Consider the following 23,563-nt stretch of genomic DNA (forward strand, 5'->3'; position numbering starts at 1 on the left):
GGTGTATGCTTTTATGCTGGTATGCTAGTGACCAGCATACCAGCATAAACCAGCATATGTTGTGTTTTGGTGCTGGTTTATGCTGGTATGCTAGTGACCAGCATAAACCAGCATACACCAGCATAAACCAGCATACACCAGCATAAACCACCATATACCAGCACAAACCATCATACCAGCATACACCAGCATATACCAGCATAAACCAGCATACCAGCATAAACCAGCATACCAGCATAAACCAGCATACCAGCACCAAAACACAACATATGCTGGTGTTGCTGGTCACCAGCTTTGCTGGTCTATGCTGGTTTTTCTAGCAGGGTGTCCTGTTGAGACTCCGCCCACTGTTGAGACTCCGCCCACTCCTCCTCTCTACCGCCATCTGCCTGATGGATCGTGGAGGTCTCCATCGTGGAATAAGCCTACTATAAACTATTCATACACTCTGTCATATTCATTGAATGTATTTTAACTCTAAATCTGTCCTTCTGTACACATTACATCTATTGCACCTGTCCATCCTGGAGAGGGATCCTCCTCTGTTGCTCTCCTGAAGGTTTCTTCCCCCTTTTTTTTCCCCCTGAAGGGTTATTTGGGAGTTTTTCCTCATCCGATGCGAGGTTTTGGGGCAGGGATGTCTATGTGTACAGATTGTAAAGCACTCCGAGACAAATTTGTAATTTGTGAAATTGGGCTATACAAATAAACTGAATTGAATGTGTCGGAGTGTTAGTGTGTGTGTGTGTGTGTGAGAGAGAGAGAGAGAGAGAGAGAGAGAGAGAGAGAGAGAGAGAGAGAGAGAGAGAATGCGTGGTGCATATTCTTCTGTGGAGGGCGAAGCGAGCAGCCATCCGCAGGGCAGCGAGAATTGCCCTAGATTTCTACACCTCTCAAACCTCATCGCGCACTGAGAGGGACATCTGAATTGTCCCGCAGAGAGAAATTCGTCGCGTTTTTGTCCCGGCTGGAAGTCCTCAAACTGCCTGTCGGGTGGAAGTTGTGCTGCCTGGAGGCACCAGGGAGTCCTGTCCCTGCGCAGCCCGGTGAGGGTTGATTTCCCCCCCCGCTGAGAGCGCAGCGGCTCATCGGCCCGGAGGAGGAACAGTTGCAGTTGGAGGAATATCGACCGTATGGTGAGATTGTGCGAAAATGCATGAATTAGAATTGTACTGTGTCCAATTCAGCACCATGCACGAGTGTGCACGGACGTGGACGTATTGACGGGTGTCATGGGAGGAGAATGGCAATGCGCGCTTGCCGGCATCTTGCGGCATGTTGTCGGCTGTGCTCAGTGAGAAGGTGCCGATCTCCCCCCATCCCCCCATCCCCCTCCAGCGGCTCCTCACCGCGAGCAGATTGCACTATTACTGCAACCGCACAATGTGCGCGTCCAGCGGGAGACAGCAGACACACAGTGTGCACAGGGATCAGAGAGGAGAGGACCCGTTGATATACATACAACATGCTCTCCAGCATCTCCACACATGGCGCGTGTGTCCACATGCAAGAGGAGGCTCAGCCTTTCTCAAGTCTGTTGGGGTGGTGACTGAATAATAATGAAGCAGATAAGAGTGTTACATTGTGCTTTGACGGTGACGTTCTCTCAATATCCTTTTTGCATAGAGCCCTTTATGTCATTCATACAATCGTCCATGCGTTGTAACAGGCCTGGATCAACACACAGCAGGCCTGTAACACAGTAATACAATTACAAAACAACAATATGATTCTATATTCGCTTTGTGAATTTGACGATGTCATATTTAGGTATTTTCTATCCATGAAGGTGATGAAATCCAGGCCTTTAAGTAAAAGCTGTGAGTGACCTTGTGATGCATCCGGCTGTCACTGAACTGCTTGCTCTTCTCTGCTGCTTGTGTTTGGATGGTTTGGAGGGTTAAAACAGCCGTCCAATCACAGCCGCTCGGTTTTTAGTTATCTGCTCCCTCACTGTTTGATGCTTGCTGCATGTCTGGCCCAAGAAGAATCTCCTTATTCCTGCAGGTTTTTTTGGTCACCCATATCTCAGGATCGACTCGCTGCAAACTGGTTGATGAAAGTCTCATGTGGAGCTATATCTGTGGACACTTCTGAATGCTCACCTGCAGCCTCATTCATAAAGAGCGATGAATGGGCGAACACATCCGCCACAAATTAGGATGCGAGGCCACAGTGCTGATTTTAAATATGCTTTTGTAAAAGAACAACAGGGAGATCCACGCTCGCACTAAACATCCGTGAGAGCTGTTTTAGAATAATTAAGCAGATTCATCAAAAAAGACAACGCTCTGTTTACTATTCTTTTCTTGTTTAAAACGTGCAGTTCACATCTGGCTCAGTATGAGGCAAACCCCGGGATCCTGTTTAGATTCACGTGGCTCATGGGGACAAACAATGTCCACACCGCATGCCGTTAACAAGCTGCTGCTAAAGGCTTTGGTCAAAAAACATTTGCAGCATACGTGCACAAGTGTGAGGCAAGAGCTCTCTCAGATCTCGGTGATGCTGACATGTAAGTGTCCCTATTAGCCTTGTTGTGTTGGCCCGGCCAGAGCAGCAGAGGAGGGAGAGAGCGAGAGCGGAGAGGACATTAGGCGTCGGGCCCAGTCTCAGCACGGAAACCTTGTAACACAAGTTACAACCAGTATCACGCACGGGCCGAGGGTCATTTAGTCACATCGAGGAGATCCCGTTATGGGTGCTGATGCAAAAGGCTGAAGCATGATATAACATAATTAATAGCTGGTATGTGGGAACATGGTGACATTGTGACAAAGAAGTCAGCCAAGACAGGAAACATGCAGCAGCCAGAGGATCCAAACATCTAAATCCATTTCCTCTTGAGGATTAACATGCTCACTTTTCTCTTTATCTGTGTTGCTCAGGCACGTGCACAGACATTTTGGGGGGCAGGTGCTCGAACCCCCAAAAAGGGCACCCATTGCCAAAAAGAAATTCTGATAGAGTTGAAGCGTCAGCAGCAATACACTGATGATGCTGTCCTCGACCTGCGTTTCCTCTGGGCAGCATCAGACCTCTAGCTTACATTTTCTTTATGAATAAAGATGAATTATTATATGGCAACAACAGTACAAGCGTTCTGATTGGATAATGGGTCGTCATGCCAGCCACTATCGCCTCCTCTCCGGTCTGATATGGATCCGTATTGCCCTCTGACCTCATTTTCAAAATGAGCGATATTGATATACATCAACAGCCAAGAGGAAATTCAGAAGCAGCGAAAATGTGTTGTTGAAAGTGATGAAGACTAGAAACTATAGTTTGAATCACTTGTGTTGTTACTTTACTTTACTGGAAATGAAAACTATTTTAGCTGAGCCGTGTTGTCCGTTTTCTACAAGATTGATCGTTGTAAGACTGGAACAGACAAAACAAAGAGATACATAACACATAAAACAATGAGGCACAAGGATAGTATGACACCGAGAGCTAGCATTGTTGGATTAGTCTCGCTGCTATTTTCTGGCTGTGAATTCTCGTGACATTTCTCAACATACTTTCAATATACTTTCGAAATTGTCTAAATGGCATTTATACAACACAAAGAAGATGCCTGGTGTATCTCTCTCTCTCTCTCCATTAAACATGATGATGATTGAACACATTACATTGTTGAACACATTGCCTTTTCATACCAGCCTATTCAACACATGAGTGGCAGAGTTTTACCGTGTGGTTGTTGCATATGTACTTCTTGCACTTGATGCATGTATATTGCGTCTTTCTGTCCGTCTTGGGTCCACACACTTCGCACCGTTTCTTTTTGTTGCTGCCGGCCGCAACCTAGAATGATGAAAAGATCATGAATTTGACTAAAACCTCTGTCTCGTAAGGTATGAGTGTCAAACATAGACTGCAACAGCATCACACACACTTACCTCAGGCTCTGCAGATGGTGGTTCTGTAGGTTGGGTGGATGGGGCACCAGCATTGTTCTCCTGAATCCTCCTCACGGTGGCTCCAGAGGCTGAGGTTCTCGGAACATGCTGTCTTCTTAGGATTTGTGGTTTCACCAGTGGCTTTCCAAGTTCCTCAAGAAAGAGGCGCCTCCTCTGGAGCTTCCCTCTGTTCCACTCTGGGTTCAATGCCATCCAGATGACAAAGGCGTTGTACGCCGAGATGTCCAGCATGTCAAAGAAAATCACCAGTGGCCAGCGTAGGGTCCTCCTCTTGCAACTGTAGGCAGACACCAGCTTGTCCAAGTTGTCTACTCCTCCTTTTGAGGCATTGTAGTCCATAAGTATCTCTGGTTTCTGATGCTCCAGGACACAGATTCTCCCATCCCTGTGTAGTGTCCTCATTAGTACCACATTTTTGGTTTTCTTTGGCACATATGATACCAGGGATGTGTCAGCCGTGTAGACAAACTTGGACGAGTTGACATGCCTGTTCTTTGTAGGCAGACATTTAGGTGGGAGCTCAGACCTGTTTTTTCTCATCGTTCCAACCATGGTCAGTTTCCTCTTTAGGAGCTCCTGTCCCAGCTTGTACGATGTAAAAAAAGTGTCACATGTGATGTCCACTGAGTCCCTGAGCCATGTCCAGGACAACTCTCATCCCTTGATTTTTTTTCAGGGCGTCCTCCATCAGCTTTCCCAGTGTATACTTGTAGATTCCAAGCATACGAGGAAGTCGCATCACAGGCAGCCCAGATCTTTATACCATACTTGGCAGGTTTCGATGGTATGTCCTGTCTAAAGGGGCAGCGGCCCCTAAATGGCATCAGCTGCTCATCAACGGTGACATTGACACAGCAGGCCCACTCACATACACACACAAACACACACATACTTAGCTTACAGCAGGCCCACAAACACACACACACACTTACAGCAGGCCCACTCACATACACACACGCGCGCGAACACACACACACACACACACACACACACTTACAGCAGGCCCAGACATGAGGAGGACAGACTGAAGGTACACAGGACCAACAATTTCCACACTTTTATTAGCTCGGGTCCAGTAGACCCGAACACCCTGTATGTAATACAAATGTGTAGGGGGGGGTTACGGTGTGCTGTCGATGAAAATGTCTGATATATGTTCTTCGCAGAAAATTAGCCAAGGCCAATAAGTCTGAGTTTGAAAAAATAATTAATCATATTATTTTTGTTTTGATGAAAAATGAAAACGGGTCCCACAGACCCGAATACCATACAAGGGTTAACCTTGACAATAACCAGGTCACTGGCATGGCATACTTAATCCTATATGTTATTAATTACACCTTCCATGCTAAGTCAAAATGTGTGCAAAAGTTCTGATGGCCATTAGTAAAGCGCACGGATTGAGTGATCTTAAAATGCATTCATCATAAGATACATATTGCCATAATAACCCCACTCAGCGCCCTGTGACTGTGAGATGAACAGAAACACGAACCCAGGAGCTTCTATGTTACTAAGTCAATAATGGCCTAACCGTTTTTAAATGGTGCTCTCTCTCTCTCTCTCTCTCTCTCTCTCTCTCTCTCTCTCTCTCTCTCGTTGCCTGCCCAACCAGTAATGCTGATGGGAGGCCACATTTTTACCAGCACTCAGAGGCACAATGTTGCTAGTTACCGCACTTGCTGAGTGGAAATGGGAAGGATGGTGGCCTGGTGGGGACAACCTGGGCTGTACAGAGCGGGTGTCCGTGGCCAAACATGTAAACTGACCCACAATCCCAAAGAAAAACAACAACATGTATTTTGCATATATTTACATTGGCATCCAATTTCCATACAGTCTTGAAAAGTGAAAACCTGCTTCTCTTGATCTTGGTCTCGCTCAGCAGGAGACAACGCCATCTCACCAGAGCCGTCCCGGGTCTGACACTGAGGCATCTCCACCATGCCACCATGCATTGGACGGCTGCAGCGATGGAATACTTTTTTTTGAATGCCCAAATAACCCACTGAGGACATTCATGTATACACATTCTGTGGTGTTGGATGAGTGTCTTAAACTAAACCATACACTGAGTAGTCATATAAATGATGGAATGAGCCACAGATAACACATTTAATGTTACTATCAAACACAGGTATGGAACAAGACGAGTATAAGCCTCACAATGTACCCTCAGTAAGTAACTGTGACCACTTTGCTTCTCCATTGTCTTGGATTTTCAATCAGTCGAGGAAGTAAAGGGAGGACAGAAGGAAAAACATTAGGACGCCACACTGAGGAAAATGGGAAAGACGGCTGGAGAGGATGTGGAGGAAGCAAAGGAGGAAAAGAAAAGGATAAAAAAAGGAAATAAATAGGAGAAGTGTTTTGGAGTAAAGCAGGAAGTTTCCCAAATTGGAAACATTGAAGCGGCTGCTTTGCCATTTTCTACTTTCCAAGGCCACTCAGCTGGCTTGTAAAGCTTTAATTCTGACTTCCAACATCTGGAACATCTGTCCGCCTGTCACTGTGTATTTTGAAATCTATTCGTGATTAACCCTTTCACATGTATCATTCTAGTTTTCAAGGAGGTCTGTGGGTATCTTTCCTTCGCACACTTTGAGAACCACCGATCTATACATCACACTTTCTGGGTGTTGCTGGGAACCATCGGACACGCCGCACAGTCAGTGTGAATATGACTTCATCAAACGAGCAAACGGCGCCATGTGTAGCAGTTGGGGGCGGGGCTTCATGGCTTAGTCGAGCAGCAGGAGGCCTTGACAGGAAACGCAGCTGCAGTTCTCGCTTGCTGCTGGATGCTGGACACACTAACGTCGATCAGCAGCGTTTCCTCCTCACGATGTGAGCGAACATAATCCACACAGCGTTATATTTATAGTAAAACATATTATTACTGGAAAAGAAACTTCAGTGCTGCCCCATTAATACTGAATTTACAACACTACCCCCGGACACCAACAGGTGATTCTCACAGGACAACATGGACCTGAAAGAATTTTAAGGAAAATGATCTCATCAAGAATACATTAAACCATTGTATGAACTCCAATAAGCCTCCCAGTATGTCATCAACCTATTTATATTAATCCAGTTCATCCAGCTTTACCACATTGACTGTCTTCCTCAGGCTCTTACACAAGTTCCCTAAAACATCATCAGTTCTGTTCTTACTTGAGTAAACAACTCGGTTCGTTCCGACGGGATCTGGTTGGTAAGTCTCTGAGGATGATGTGTGATGTTATTTCAACCATCTCTTTGTTTTTGTCCCAAAGTAACATCGAGACGACGCAGCCCAACCCCCAGTGAATTGTGGGGAAAATGGGACATAATGGGAGGAAGAAACCAGGCCGCTTTTAATACTCTCTCTCTCTAGTCTTCCTTCTCTCTTTCTCTCTCTCTCTGCATTAAGTGCACCTCACTCTCACACCCCAAAATAATGAAGACTAAGTCGTGCCTGTGTATATTAATTCCGGCCATAATTCCTCGAGCTAAATATAGAGCGGGAGACATGAGTGACTCTTCACTACGAAGGTTCTCTGTGAATTGGAGCGTCCAGTGCTGGATTTAACACTTTGAGTGATGATTCTTGAAGCAGCGCGGAGAAGAATTCCTTCAGTTTGCTGCGTTTCTTCTGGAGAAACAAGCAGGTGGTGTTGATGTGAAGATGAGAGGCAGAAAGAGAAGAAGCTTTTTGGTGTTAAGGGGTCCGCTTGTGAGTCCAGGGTAGATAAGCCACCGCATGCCTTCACGCTCGGGGCCACAACAGCTGTCAAAGCCGGGCCAGATCACAACTGCTCCCAGTGTTCCACCAAAAGCAAACGGGGAGACTTTTCTCTCACCAGTGCTGCAGCGTTATAGGTGAGTGGTCATACAACTCACCTATAACTGAGTTTTTATAACACCTAAAACTGCTCTTATTTTCATCTTATTCATAAGAGATGTAATTCCTCTTCCTCTCCCAAGATGAATTGTTTCTCTTCACACAAACACATTCCAAAAAAAGCCGCTCTTCCTCTTCTTCTCTCTGCATTTTTTTCCCTCCCTTTTTCATTTCCTCCTTTGTTTATCTCCCCCCCCCCGCCTCTCTTGTGTGCCACTTTGCAACGGGTGTCTATTAGTGCTATCATTAAGCTCAAATGTTTAGTTTGGAGAGTGAACGTGTGTGTGTGTGTGTGTGTGTGCCTGTGTGCTCTTCAGACGGAGCATCGAACAATACTCACACACTCGAGTTGACAGTGTTGAACATAAAAAGCCGCTGAGAATCATTAAGCCACTGATTACAGCTCGGAGACAAGAGTTCCGAGCAGCTGCTTTGCACGCACACACACGCATACACACACATGCACACACCCATAGGCACGCATGCACACAAGCGCTATCATATAATTATGCCCGATATGGAATGACCCCTCGCTACCTCTCAAATCTTCTGCACATTTCTGACAGCAACCGCCGTTTAAGATCCAGTGACTTCATCAGGCTCATCATTCAAAAAGTCTGAACTGTGTTTGGTCATATTTCAAGTTGCGCTGCAAACGACTGGAACTCACTAGAAAACACGCTCAAACCAACAGCTCTCACCTCTCTCAATCAAAAGCTGCAACAAGTCACTTCTCTCTCTCCCTTCCATTTTTACAAAAAACATCCAGTAATCTGCCTTTTTAAATAAAAAAATATGTTTTGTACATTTACCTATGTTGTTTTTCGCTATTTACCTTCGCATTGAAAATGCCGGAAGGTTATGTTTTGATCGCCGTGTATTTATTTATTTATTTATTTATTTGTATGCGTGTTATTCGCAAAACTCAAAAAGTATTGAACCGAATCGCATGTAATTTGGTGGGATGATTGTTTATTATCCGGGGACCAGTTGATTAGATTTTGGGATCGATCGGGTCAAAGGTCAAAGGTCATGAACAGGTCAAAATCTTTCGCAGAACTCAAAAAGTATTGAACCGAATCGCATGAAATTTGAGAGAGGGCGAGTGCAATCACTGGCACCGACAACTCACTGGCACCTCACTGGCAACTCACTGGCACCTCACTGGCACCTCACTGGCACCTCACTGGCAACTCACTGGCACCTCAGTGGCGTGCCACAGACTTGCATAGATAATGTATTTTTAGACTTACTTAAAATATGCATATTGCTGTACAATACTGCTGTACTATATTGAATATTGATATAACACTTATATATTCTTTAATAATAAAAATATATAATTATTTTTTACCATGTCATACTGTTATACCTCCATGAAATTCTCCTTTGAGGAGATGCCACTGTTAGTCTTCATGATCACAGAATGGAGGAAATAGCTAGATACACAGATGGATGTGTGTATATATATATAAAAGACACTAATATATATATATATATATTATATTTAATATTGTTTTGCTACTAATCTATTACACTTATATACCATGATATTGTAACGTCTCGGACGTTATGGCACTGATGACACGGGACGACGTTATTAATCCTCCCTTTATTGGGCATCCACCAACACATACAGCGTGTTCCTCTCAGCTTAGGTCGAAGTCAACAACAACGGTTCCCGTCAACCACCCTTAACTGTTTTCCGACAGGTTAACCGCCTCCCTCTACTCCGCCAATCACAGGCACGGTGCCACACTTTGATTGACAGCCACTTAACAATATTAAATATAGTACAGCAGTAATGTACAGCACTATCGCATATTGTAAGTAAGTGTCTACAAAAGACACTATATATATATATATATCCATCTGTGTATCTAGCTATTTTAGCTATCTATCTATCTATCTATCTATCTATCTAGCTAAACCGCAGCTCCTCCATTCTGTGATCATGAAAGTGATTTCTTCCGCTGTCCGACTAGTAGTGGCATCTGCTGGCAACTGCTGGCAACTGATGGCGCAAGTGTCACTGAGTGCCAGTGCTTAAACTTTAGACTAACAGTGGCATTTCCTCAAAGGAGAATTTCATGGAGGTATAAAAAAAATAATTATATATTTTTATTATTAAAGAAATATCATGGTATATAAGTGTTATATATTACAAACAATATTCAATATAGTACAGCAGAGCAGTGCCAGTGAGGTGCCAGTGAGTGCCAGTGAGGTGCCAGTGAGGTGCCTGAGGTGCCAGTGAGTTGCCGCTGAGTACTGCGCCACTGTGAAATTTGGTCGGATGATTGTTTATTATCCGGGGACCAGTTGATTAGATTTTGGGATCGATCGGGTCAAAGGTCAAAGGTCATGAACAGGTCAAAATATTTCGCAGAACTCAAAAAGTATTGAACCGAATCGCATGAAATTTGGTGGGATGATTGTTTATTATCCGGGGACCAGTTGATTAGATTTTGGGATCGATCGGGTCAAAGGTCAAGGGTCATGAACAGGTCAAAATGTTCTTGAATCGCATGAAATTTGGTGGGATGATTGGTTATTATCCGGGGACCATTTGATTAGATTTTGGGATCAATCGGGTCAAAGGTCAAGGCCAAGGTCATGGAAAGGTCAAACTCTTTTTTTACCATAGCACGATACATTTTTGTCCAATTGGCATGCAACTAATGCCAAAATGTTCATAGTTCAATGCCCAATCTTGTGATATGCGAAGGTATGCGCTCTACCGAGTGCCCATTCTAGTTGCTCATGTGTTTGTCACACTGTAATGTATCTGTGCTGTTTGTGTCACTTTGTGTGCTCTTGGCCAGGTCATCGTTGTAAATGAGAAGTGGTTCTTGTTAAATAAAGGTCAGATATATGTCTTTGTGAGGACCCTTGCTGTAATAATCTTCCAAGCCCCTTACCCAAACCTTAACTTAAATCCTGACCCCAACCCTTACCCTCACCCAAACCTTAACCAAATTCTAACCTGAACCGTAAGGCCGACACTGAACCCTTAAACAGCTGCAGGCCTTTGAAGAAGTGAGGACCGGAAGAAATGTCCTCTTAGTCAAAGCTTACTAAGTAAGGACATGTAAGATAAATAACATAGTCCTCACTGTGTTACAAGAACAAGAACACACACTTCCTGCAGTATTAGGAACTTTAACTATCATAACCTGTGTGTGTGTGTGTGCGTGTGTGTGTGTATTTTGGTGTGTGTCTGTGTGTGTGTGTGTGTGTGTATGTGTGCATGGAGACATTTTCCCAATGATCTTTTGAAGATAAAACTGAAAATCTGAAAAAGTTATTGATGTTTATTTTATATATGATTGACAATTAAAGAAAAGTAGTTGGATCTCAAAATATGTTATTTCCAGTGCAACCATCTGTGCTTTCCACTTTATGTTACCAGAAGTTGGCTGTGTTGCAATTCATTTACTATGGATTTGATTAAACACAACATTAAAAATATTCACCATGTGAGCACAATATTAATATATAGATTCTGAAAATAATTTAAAGATTTTAAATATATTGTTCCTAAATTGTCCTCATTGACTTTGATTAAATGCCTAATACCAGCTGATATGCAGCGAGACGTTTAAGCCTATTAGAGCCTTGGCCTTGGATGAAGGCAGAATTAGAAAGATGTGTCGGTCGCGGTCTGTAAACACAATGGCTTGTTTGTTTCACCTCGCTATAGTTGCACTTTTCCATCTCTGCTTCCAATCCAGTATCTGCTCTTTACATTTTCATATAGGTTGACGGCCAGAAATATCCTGAACGCAGCAAAACAAGCAAATACAGACAGTGGGCCAAGTCTCCGCGACAGACATAAGCCATTATTGAGAGGGATTATTTTTGTTTGAAGCTATACATTATTATTTTTAAAGAAAATCCTTCTCATTCTTTCTTTAAATACTCAAATCAGTTGCATTTTTAAAACTAATTTGTATCATTAATGAGCCCTTCACAATGCGCTTTGTCACGAAAAAACACATATGTGACACTTTGGACACCTAACATCATATCCCTTTTTGCTAAATGGCTAAATGGAAGGCTAATGTGGTCGTACACAAAAGGATCCAATTGAAAGTGTAAAAAACAGTACACTATAAATTCTGGAGAGAAACACAATTTTAAATCACTGGGATAATTTATGAGATTAGCGATGATTCTATCGTTTGGACGTTTTATAGTGCAGTGGGAGGTTAACACAGAAGAGGCAGTATTTCTACATTGAGTTCCGATCGTGCTTCACTTATAGTTTAGCTTATATCTTCTTGTTCTCAAAACACACACACACACACACACACACACACAGTCCCGCATGGGCGTCAGACAGAGGACCGAGTAAATTCACATTGGAAGTGAGGACCACACTTTCTGCTATATTTTAAAAATAAATGAATGTTGCATTTGAGCATACACACACACACAAATCCAACTATGGCAGGTTGAGATACCATCACTATCTCGATGGTTTGTAAAATGTTTCTCTTGTTTTGCGTGTGTGTCCTTCTCATAAAGTCACTCTCCAAAAAAATATATGAATGAAGGTTCTGAATGAATGAACATGCTGAAGTTGAATTTAGTTTTCATGAAGTTTTCAAAGTCTGCCATCAGTTAGCAACCGAGGTCCATGATGACATGTGATGGGATCTATTTTCAGTAGAGCAGTGGACGGAGCAGAAGGAAGTTCCAGGTCCACGCGGGCCAGCTCAGATCCAAACTCAGCAGCTCTCTCAGCTGTTGCTCCTGACAACGGCAGGGGGAGGGGATTGATGCTGGCAGGGTTTTGGTAAAGTAGGATTGCCAGGCTGCCAAGCTCTCCCCGTGGGACGAGGCCCGACTGCTCAGTCCTGCTACTTGGCTTTGCTCATGCGAACCCCCCTGGGCCTGCAGAGTCAGGCTGCATCCATGAGATACATGCCCACAGGCTCATTGCAGACGCGCTACTTGACATGCAAACTAAAGAGCTAAACACACACAGATCCAGATATTTGACATAAACAAGTTCTACTGTTTAAATGGTCTCTGAGTGCTCTTAAGTTTGGTGAGATATATGCAAACACTTAAATAGAGCTTTTATGAAAGACACTCTGCACTATACTGTTTATGTCCCGGTCCGATATAATGGAGACAACATGTACACACACTATGTTGATGTCCCACACTCGTGTTTTTTCAGGTGCGAAGGTGAGCTGACATCCTGCTGAGAGGAAACTGACAAACGCAACATGTCAGCAGCTAACGCCAGCCCGCTGGTCTTCACCCTCCTCCTCCTCCTCCTCTTACCCTCGGTGAGCTCGTTTTTTATGGTGTTTTCCTTCTTTCTTGTTCTCTTTCTTTTGGGACAACATGTCCCATCCACCTCTGGTGTCTGTGTGTGAATAAGCATGCAAACAGACTCTGCAACAGGTGGAGCTTCACATGAATACATTCAGCAAACAGGTGTCAAAGGCCTGATGTTCGTGCACTTGTAAAGTCGTTCACATCGTGGAAGTGAGCGTATGGAGTGTCTGCATCAATAATTCAAGGCTCAGTGTGTGGCTGGAGCGATGGATAAAGATGTGCTCTCATCATTTATTCAACACTATTCCTGTTTGTTAAATCTTTGACAAAAGAGAAGGTCCTCCGTCCTCTCCTCTCCTCGCCTTTCCACTCCTCCCCCAAAAAAAGCTGTGAAGAAAGTAATCTTTTATTACTGATATTAAATGTGAGTCATCACCCTCGAGCTGAAGTGTTGTTTGAGAAATTGAGAAATGAGCTCAAGGGAAGATAGTGGACGAAAGCGACAAGTTGTAATGAAACAATCAGAGAGCTGTATGGATGCACAACGTGTAGGAATAGAAAAATGAACTCAACTCATCTTCTGGTTAAGTCAAACTGAGCGTATTGTCATACAATACAGATGTTTGGTTCAATCAAAGCAGCACATTTGTGAATGTTGAAGTCTTAAAACCCCAGTTAGAAGCGTGTCTTTATGGAACATTTCAGAGGAAAACCCATGAATGTACTTCTTTTAAAATATTTTAAAAAAATTTTTTAAAGCACATGAAAACTGTAACATACTGCCTAAAAACACATGTGCAGAGTTAACCCAGATGTCGAGAGATAGCAGGCTGATGACTCACCATCATGCTGGGTGACGGTCAGTCCTCTCAGCATGCCTAAAGCCCGTAACTCCAGTTAGTTTTAAACAGAACATTCTTAGTTAATGGTGTTAAAAGTTAAATTATTGTCATAACTCTCATACCTTTGTTATACCTTTGTTTTTAAATACCACACATTTGAAGTTTTCTGTCGAAGGTCTAACACCATAGCATAATATAATGTAGCTAAGCAGACGGCCTGGTAATACAATCTTATATGAAAAAGAGTATGTGTACATGTAATGTGAAGCTGAGCATCCAGGCTGTCCACAGTTTGACCCAGTTAGATATCGTGAAGTGATTTAGGGCAGAGCGATACAATATAATTAGTCGCAGGAGATTAAACATGGGAGAAATATACACACACAAACTGCTCTTTAAACTTTGTGAGATTCACACTGTGTGTTCGGCTTTCCTGCCGCTCACACCCATCAATCAGCGACAATTCATACGCACTTAATCTGCATTAACGATCGATGTTCACTGGCAGTGTTCAGCGGCCAAGAATAAAGTAGAGACTTTAACACGAAGCCACGAAAAAAGGGAGGAAGAGGACACTTTGACGTTGGTAAATACCGAAATTGTGATTAATGAATGCGCTCAGCTCTGTATAGTTTAAATTTCAAACCCCAAAACTCATTTATCATTCATAAAACAAACATGTCTCAGCATAATACCACTTCAATTGTGATCCATCAACGCACGGATATTCTTTAAATGTATAACAATGACCGAACTGTTTCAATGAGACACGTCGACGTGTGCTCCTGTAAAGGCAGATGACGGGCACATGGAGTTTGGTGACCTGGTAGAATGTTCTAGAAAGCTCCATCCAACCTAAACCTGATCAGAGTGGACTGAGTGGAAACACCTGTTGTGTTGGACCTTTTTAACAAAGTCATGCCTCAGGGATGCTTAATTTGCCTCTGCAGTTATTGTGTAAACGTGATTCAGAATGTGGATTAGTTTTATTGTGACATCATTTTTCCTCAGGTCACAGGGCTGTTGTACTGCACATACAGAAGTCATTTCAACTATTGAAATATAAAAAAAATTGATTAGTGCAGCTTTAACTAGAATGGGCACTCGGTAGAGCGCATACCTTCGCATATCACAAGATTGGGCATTGAATTATGAACATTTTGGCATTCGTTGCATGCCAATTGGACAAAAATGTATCGTGCTATGGTAAAAAAAAGAGTTTGACCTTTCCATGACCTTGACATTGACCTTTGACCCGATTGATCCCAAAATCTAATCAAATGGTCCCCGGATAATAACCAATCATCCCACCAAATGTCATGCGATTCAAGAAGATTTGACCTGTTCATGACCTTTGACATTGACCTTTGACCCGATCGATCCCAAAATCGAATCAACTGGTCCCCGGATAATAAGCAATCATCCCAGCAAATTTCATGCGATTCGGTTAAATTCTTTTTGAGTTCTGCGAATAACACGCATACAAATAAATAAATAAATACACGGCGATCAAAACATAACCTTCCGCATTTTCAATGCGAAGGTAATAAAGCAACAGCAATATAGACTAGTGTCTCTAATGTCGTACTAACGAACGTCATCACCGGTGCTTCGACCGCCCGTGGACTCGATTGCCTCTGCAGTGAAATCTTCGGGGCGGATTCGTGGAGACAGAGAGTGCGTCGCCACTCGTTCCACACTGTGCCCCCGTAACGACTGCGTCTCCATGACTCTGCTGGATCCTCAGTGCATGAATCTTTTCATCTGGGACTAGATTCTGGACGTGACCTCCGTGTCTTGAGTCACAAGCTCTGGGACTCGGGCTGATCTCTTGGCTTGGAAATTGCGTTGAAGCCGCTGTAGAGGTGCACGTCGCCGCCACAGTGTGTCAGTCCACGGCTGTAAAAGCAGATGGATGTAGCGCCTGGCACGGTCCGGTTTGAAAAGGGCCCGTCTGAAAGGCTTCCCGGCCTTGTTTCCCTCACAATGAGGCCGGGTCAGTGAGCATGGGGCGACTGCCAACCGCTCTGAAATGGTTTGTTTAATTGGTTGAGTGTTTAAACAGATCCCAGAGCTGAGACCTCTTCCACCCGGCGATGTGACCGACGTGGTGAAGCTAATGAAGCAGCCTAGTCCATACCACCGTCGGTCCTCCCTCTGCGCTCTGATGTAATATTCAGCCACTTGACTTTCTCTCTGTGTGCGTGTGTGTGTGTGTTCATGTTGTTTCCCAGGTTTCGAGTCAACAGGTGCCCTTTAACTGTGTGATCAAGATGGAGCAGGAGAAATGCATGGATATGATAGCCTCGGACGATCCTGGGAACGATCCAGGATTTGGTAGGCTTCTTTTGGGGGAGTGTTTGTACAGCCTGTAATCCCCACATTCGAACAACTACTTGATGTTGTAACAACTTTCAACATGGGCTAATTCAAGTGTAAAGAATAAAAAAAGAATAAACACATAGAACATCTTCAGGGATGGCTTACTAATGAGGGGGAGATAGAAAGACTTGAGCATAACTAACGAAAAGCACGGCCAACAGAGAGAAAATACATCCTGATATTTGAATCCACCGTGAGGGAGGAGTTGGGGTTTTAATTGGCAGCATCTCATGATGATGATCCTTCACATGAGAGTTGATCAGAGAGACAGTGAGTGACAGGCGGATGAAGGGAAGATCAAACTGAGTGAGAGGCCGGGTGCCAATTCTCCTTCCTAACCTTGTTTACGAGTCTCTTTTGAATGAACCCTCCACTCCTGCTCGGGATGCAATGTGACGCAGAATCTATGTATTTATTTTCAGTTTTACTCAGGAAGCTTGACTTTTCCATTCCCAAAGAGGGCATCGAAGGATGTCTGACTACACCACGAGTACCAAACATTGTTATTATGTCCAACTGGGCGCTTGTTGTGTTGTACAAGCACAGCAAACTATAGCGCTGTCTTTTTAAAGATGATATTGTTGTTGCAGTTACACATACTACTGAACTAAGAGGAGCTTGGCTCTAAAGCAGAGCTACTAAGTCACAAACTAAATTTGGGAATCAGACCGTATTCTTTTAGCTTCTGCATTGCAGGCATGAGCATTACTGCAAACCCACATGATTGACCTGATATCTCAGCCAAGACTGAACCCTTTATCGTAAAGACATTTTGACCAGCTAACCCCCACAATTGTGTCCCATCTAAATGAATTTCAAAATGTGGGATTTAGTTACAAAACATCATATTTTTAGATAGATAGAAAGATAGATAGATGGATAGATACGTTATTTATCCCCAGGGGGAAATTCCTTTTTAGCAGCAGCAAACAAGGTTACAATATATACAATACACACACACAAAAGAAAAATAGCAGAGCAGGACATATTACATTTAAGATGTTATATACCACAATGAACAATAATTGTTGTTGTGTATTTCATTCAGTCAATCATTGCAATAAAATACAACATTATTCAATATAATATACAAAACAGAAAGACTGAAAGGTATAGGTAGAAGCAAAAATGCATATATATTCCTATCCTAACTTATAATCAAATAAATCAGACATTTTATATATATATATAACAAAAGAAAAATCACAAATAAAAGGCATAACATCGGTTCCATCTGGCTTGTGTCTTTTGAGCTTTCTCTTTCTCAAATGCTTTTCTAAAATTGTATTTGAAATGCAAAACTGCAGAAATAACACCAAAAAGATGCACAGTACGTACAGGTCAGGGAGTAAGCAATAGAATGTGTTGAAATCCCGAAGATGATGTGAATGAAAAAGAAAAAATATTTCTTCATCGTGGGCATGGGAACTGACATTTTCCGCTGGCATATGCCAGTTTCAAGGATCTGTGATTTTGAAGAAATTATGAATGAGCTGCAGGTGGGCTTTTCCCACCCCCCAGACAAATGAACATATGGCTCTTCAGAATCAAACCCTCACTGCTGCGCACTGTCCACCTGTTGTGTTCCCAGGCTGTCCGTGGATGTGGGACAACTTGACGTGTTGGCAGCCCGCCAGGATTGGCGAGGTGGTCGAAGTCAACTGTCCCGAACTCTTCTCTCATGTCATGAGTGAAGAAGACTTTGGTCAGTTGGGACTTCCCCTTTACATTTCGCATCTTCTTTAATCTCACAGTTTTTTTCCGTGATGATACCGTTTTATTTTAAATATACAGGCGCTAACATGGGAAATTGGGATACATTTTCTTTGTTTCCCTTTGACTGAAAACTGAATTATTACATGTACAAGGGTTGGCTTCTCTCCCTGATTTCACTGTTGAAAAAAGTCTGCGTTTGCGTTAATCCGATAAAGTGTCCTGTATGTGTCCACAGAGGTGGGGAAGGTGAGTCGTAACTGCACTGAGTTTGGCTGGACAGAACCTTTCCCTCATTACTACGACGCCTGCCTGTATGAGGAAGGGAACAGCAGCCATCCGGTGAGTGCATTACTGTCTGCAGCTGTGTCAACAAGACATGTTATATAGATATATAGATATATTTAGTTTTAAACAACTTTCCTTGTGTGCTTGTGTCTCAGGACATGTACTTTGTGTCGGTGAAGGCTCTGTACACCGTGGGCTACAGCACCTCTCTGGTCTCCCTCACCGTGGCCATGGTCATCCTGTGCAGGTTCAGGTGAGGCGCTTGGTGGTGGAGGACCATAGTGCAGCTGGGAGGGGTGGCGTTGGGATACTGGGAGGGCTGGTGCTGGGAAACACAAGGTCCATCAGACATGCATGAAGGGGTGTATGTTTTTTCTTCCTTTTAGATATCCATGTCTCTTTTTTATAGGGTAGCAATCAATGTTTCTTATCATTAGCACATGAGGACGATTATGTTAGTTTTTTATTTTTATTAACCGTTTTCAAAGTCATTTAGATGTTTTAAGGTCAATAGCTTAAAGTGAATGGTAAAATACAGAACATTGTTTTGCTTGAGTTTTAGTTTACAAATTGATTAATATGATTAAAGTCCTCCTCAAATGTATAGAAATGTTCTGGTAGGCCTGTCATTTGATATCATACAAAAGCTGTTAGTACTAGTAACACAATTAGTAATACCAGTACTGCTGCGTTTCTTTCACTACAATTATGTTGTGGCAAATGAAAGTGGGCACAGGATTCAGATTTCACACCACCAGCATGGAGCCGTTTTATTACTTTGTTACAAGAATACAATCCAAATTTCCAAAAGAGCAGACTCCCTCAGTGTGAATGATATACACCTGCCTTCATGACACTTTTCCACCAATCAGATTTTAGCAGTCAACCCTGTTCTTGTCCGGGTCAAGTTGACCTCTTGGCTGATCATTAAATGTCCTCTTCAAGTCACGTCATGTTTGTACAATAGATATGGCTCATTTTACATTCTAGCTTATTATTTTACTGGCCTTTGTGCAGATCTAATAAGATCATTTATGCTTATTGTTCAACACGATCATCCCTCTACATCAGGGGTGTCAAACTCATTCTCACCGTGGGCCACATCAGCATCACGGCCGCCCTCAAAGGGTTGTGACTGAAACGTATAAACTACTCCCCAACACAGTGTTAAATAACTCTCTTTGCATTCGATTATTGTTTATTTGAGTGTAGAAATATTGTACATAAGAAATGTTCTATAATATTACAACATAAATCCATTTAATTTGAAACCTTCAAAATAAAAGCACAGGATATTTTTCTGACATTTCTTTAAGAAAAGGTGATTATATGTCTTTCAAGTTGTCAGGGGCCACATGAAATGATGTGGGGGGCCGGTTTTGTCCCGCGGGCCTTGTGTTTGACACCTGTGCTCTACATGATAGTAATATTACAGACTACAACTACTTCTACACATACTACTATTACCACTGCAGGCACTGCTACATCATTTATTAGCACCACCACTAATACTGTTGCTGCTACCACCACTACAGTACTAATACTACTACTACTGCAATTATACTTACTCCAGCTATACTAGTACTACTGCCAGGGCTGCTGCTACAACTACAACTCCAGTACTACCAGTAACCGTACAAAAGTCAGTGCAGAGCTCTCCATGCATGCGGGGCTTGTCTTTGACAAAAGGTGCTCCCACATTCAGTGTTTCATGTCGCTTTTTCACAGGAAGCTGCACTGCACCAGGAACTTCATCCACATGAACCTCTTTGTGTCCTTCATGTTGAGAGCTATATCCGTCTTCATCAAAGACGGCGTGCTGTACGCCAAAGAGGACAGCGAGCACTGCTTCATACACACGGTGAGTAACGGCAACGCGCCTGTACACGACGCTGTCTGATCTCATGTACGCATGCAGCAGAGGATTTGTTCATTACATCTTCATCCTCCCCCCCCCCCCCCCCCCCCCTTTGAAGCTGGAGTGTCGAGCTGTGATGATATTCTTCCACTACTGCGTCCTCTCTAACTACTTCTGGCTCTTCATCGAGGGTCTGTACCTCTTCACGTTACTGGTGGAGACCTTCTTCCCCGAAAAGAGATACTTCTACTGGTACATCGTCATTGGTTGGGGTGAGACGACAACAAACCACCTCACGCACACCAGAGTTTCTATCTGACGAGTGGACCCGTCGTCTCTAATGTCTGTGTGTGATGTCTTGACAACAGGGGGCCCCACAGTGTGCGTGACCATCTGGGTGGTGCTGAGGCTGCACTTCGATGATATCGGGTAGGTTGTGAACACCAAGACGTTCGTGTTTGGGTGTCGGGAGTTTGTCTGTTGATGCACTGACTGTCTTGTTGCGCTCCCCCCCCCCCCCCCCACCTCACCCCTCCACGCTCTCTCAGGTGTTGGGACATGAATGACAATGCCGCCATCTGGTGGGTGATCAAGGGACCTGTGCTCGCTTCCATAATGGTACGTTCATCACTATTACGTTCATAATACAAAAACAATCCGTCAGTTGCCAAAGAATAACACACATCATCATTGCGTTACCGTTCTCCTCTGCAGATCAACTTTGTGCTCTTCATCGGCATCATTGTCATCCTCGTCCAGAAGTTACAGTCCCCAGATATCGGCGGAAATGAATCCAGTATTTACCTGTGAGTCTGTTTACATTGAGGTTCAATTTGATCATTTTGTGCATGTCATTAGAGATATATGTTTTCTAATTATTTCAAGCTGACCGTATGAGCACATATACAACATGTCTGCATTTATTTAAGGCAGTTGTGATTATCACATACAGTATGTGTATATGTAGACTACTGTAGGATATGGATATTTTTCCTTACCCTAATCAAGTAAGAAATAAGGTCAACAAAATGTTTTAAAAAATACTTATTATGGGTCTTGACACCTGATCTTTGTTCTTTATCCATCCCACCACAACCTACCATATACGCATACTTTTCCACTTTTATTTGATGCTAATACTACTGGTATTACTAGTATTACTTCTGCGAAATATGGCTGCCATTTCAGTTCTGAGTCCCTTGAAGTGTTTTTATGCACTATTTAAATGGACTGCCATACTTGTCATAAAAGCTTTGGTATGCTCTGGTCAGAGGTAGGAAGACACTAGTAGTCCATCACTATTAATGATTACTGTTGTAAAAGTTGCAGTACATAAATGTGTGATTTACTAGACGCATGGTATACGGGAGCGGTTTTGCCTTAGACATTTTTAGACCTCCATGAATGGATGATTAAGCAAAGAAAAAGTGCTTTTTAAATTGTATTTTTTAGGCTAATTATAATAAGGACACACACACTGTGGTCTCGTCATGATTGTGTTATTTTGCAGGAGGTTGGCCCGCTCCACTCTGCTGCTGATTCCTCTGTTTGGGATCCACTACACTCTGTTCGCCTTCTCCCCCGAGAACGTCAGCAAGAGAGAGCGTCTGGTGTTTGAGCTCGGCCTCGGATCCTTCCAGGTGACCGTCTCTCCGTCATGGCTTGGATTTAGAAAAGAACAGTCGGTGTGCAAACAGTGGAGAAGCATGGCTCACTGTCACAGGAAGGATGAGGATATTAAAAGTTGGACCTTCGTCACAAAAACGAAGGCTTTAGACCCGACTGCTTGGAAACTAGACTTTGACTTAAAAAAACTCTAATGACAACTTAAAAAATGATTGTACTGCTTTTATTCACATACACACAGAACATATGCCAGAGTTTTTAGTCTCATGCTTGGACCCTCTGTCTCCTCAGGGCTTTGTCGTGGCCGTCCTCTACTGCTTCCTGAATGGAGAGGTAAAGATCCTTTAAAACAATCACTGACACCATTACACCAGTTTTCTGATGCACAATTTTACTAAACTGACCTACAGCTCCACACTTATGGTATGGACAAGGCTCATCATCTTCGGGTTTATATATATATATTTTTGAATCAGGATTTGTGAGAATAAAATAATATTTTACAATGTGTGTTGGTCGCAATTGTTCATCAAGCACTTTGCATTTTAACTGTTCTTCGCAATCTGGCTCAAAATCAATTATTCCCGTTCTCTTTTTTCGTAGCTCAGCTAAAATATTTTGGGTGTGTGTGCGACCAAAACATAAACTTAGGTTTAAACCAACGTGTTCCTTTCAAGAAAATGTTATTTTTCAGTGAGAATCTAACTCTGAGCCTGAGATCCAGCGCAGACAGAGCGAGAGTAAGACAGGGACAGTGGGCGTGTCTCTTTCCGGCGAGGTCCATTAATAATGACCTTGTGAAGTATATCCCTCAAGGTGCAATCGGAGATCAAGAGGAAATGGCGCAGCTGGACGGTGAACAGATACTTTGCTGTGGACCTGAAGCACCGGCATCCTTCGCTGGCGAGCAGCGGGGTGAACGGCGGCACGCAGCTGTCCATCCTCAGCAAGAGCAGCTCGCAGATCCGCATGTCCAGCCTGCTGGCCGAGACCCCGGCCACCTGAGCGGCACCGGCGGGAACTCCGCACCTGACGCCGCCGGACCTGCCACGCCCGCCGTCATACCGATGACCATCCTCACCGACTCGTTCCTCAACCCGTACCCCAACCCGTACCCGGACGAAACCATGACGGAAACCCAACTCGACTCCAGTGACCCAGAACAGCCTCTGGTCTGACGCCGTCCCGCTCCGGAAAACATGATCGGCCCTCAAAGCCAGGCGGCGAATGATCAATCTCGTCGTGTCATCTCGACCTTTGACCTCTAGTTCAGGAGTGAAACACAAACCTGTTCCAGCTGTTCCTGAGCAGCGGCATGTTTAGGAAGTGGAGTGTGTATCTAGTGTCTTGTCGGGCTGTAACAAGCAGAAGAAGCGTGGTTATCTCTCTGTATATACTGTATATACTGTATATATATATACATATATATATATATACTGCGTGTCTGGTGCTGCTTCATAGCACAGGGGACCAGTTAACTACTGCAGCCCTCTCACGGTGATCATTCCAGTGTGTCTGACAAAGCTTTTACCTTTGTCCTCAAGTGTCACAATGTAAGTACACACTGTATTCCTCTTTCCATACAGACGTGGAATGCAGAGGCTTAGTTTCGGACAGACAACACCGGGCGATGTAAATACCTTAAACGGGCACTCCGACTGATATTGCACATGGAGATCAGTTGGTTTGTACTCATCAGGCTGTGATGTAACGTCTTGTGTTGAACAGAAAACCCCCAGAGATGTCACAG

General features: G+C 43.5%; 1 protein-coding gene across 1 annotated transcript; it reads left to right on the forward strand.

The window, feature by feature from the left end:
• Positions 1–1,054: 1,054 nt before the first annotated feature.
• On the forward strand, positions 1,055–22,856 carry adcyap1r1b (adenylate cyclase activating polypeptide 1b (pituitary) receptor type I). Its single transcript, XM_056414244.1, has 14 exons — positions 1,055–1,136; positions 13,001–13,112; positions 16,181–16,283; positions 17,920–18,033; positions 18,280–18,383; positions 18,485–18,582; positions 20,058–20,190; positions 20,306–20,459; positions 20,556–20,616; positions 20,736–20,805; positions 20,902–20,993; positions 21,698–21,827; positions 22,105–22,146; positions 22,630–22,856. Exons 2-14 carry the CDS (start codon positions 13,050–13,052, stop codon positions 22,816–22,818), a joined length of 1,353 nt encoding a protein of 450 aa, XP_056270219.1. The 5' UTR covers positions 1,055–1,136; positions 13,001–13,049; the 3' UTR covers positions 22,819–22,856.
• The last annotated feature ends 707 nt before the right edge of the window (positions 22,857–23,563 follow it).

This window comes from Pseudoliparis swirei, chromosome 5 (assembly GCF_029220125.1).
Source record: "Pseudoliparis swirei isolate HS2019 ecotype Mariana Trench chromosome 5, NWPU_hadal_v1, whole genome shotgun sequence".
NCBI classification, from domain to species: Eukaryota; Metazoa; Chordata; class Actinopteri; order Perciformes; family Liparidae; genus Pseudoliparis; species Pseudoliparis swirei.

What these genes read in the sequence shown, in the direction of transcription:
- adcyap1r1b (XM_056414244.1), top strand. Translation starts at nt 13,050, where the DNA reads ATGTCAGCAGCTAACGCCAGCCCGCTGGTCTTCACCCTCCTCCTCCTC. An exon ending in AGCACTGCTTCATACACACG is followed by an intron (nt 20,191 to 20,305) that starts GTGAGTAACGGC and finishes CCCCCTTTGAAG; the next exon opens with CTGGAGTGTCGAGCTGTGAT. An exon ending in TCGGCCTCGGATCCTTCCAG is followed by an intron (nt 21,828 to 22,104) that starts GTGACCGTCTCT and finishes CTGTCTCCTCAG; the next exon opens with GGCTTTGTCGTGGCCGTCCT.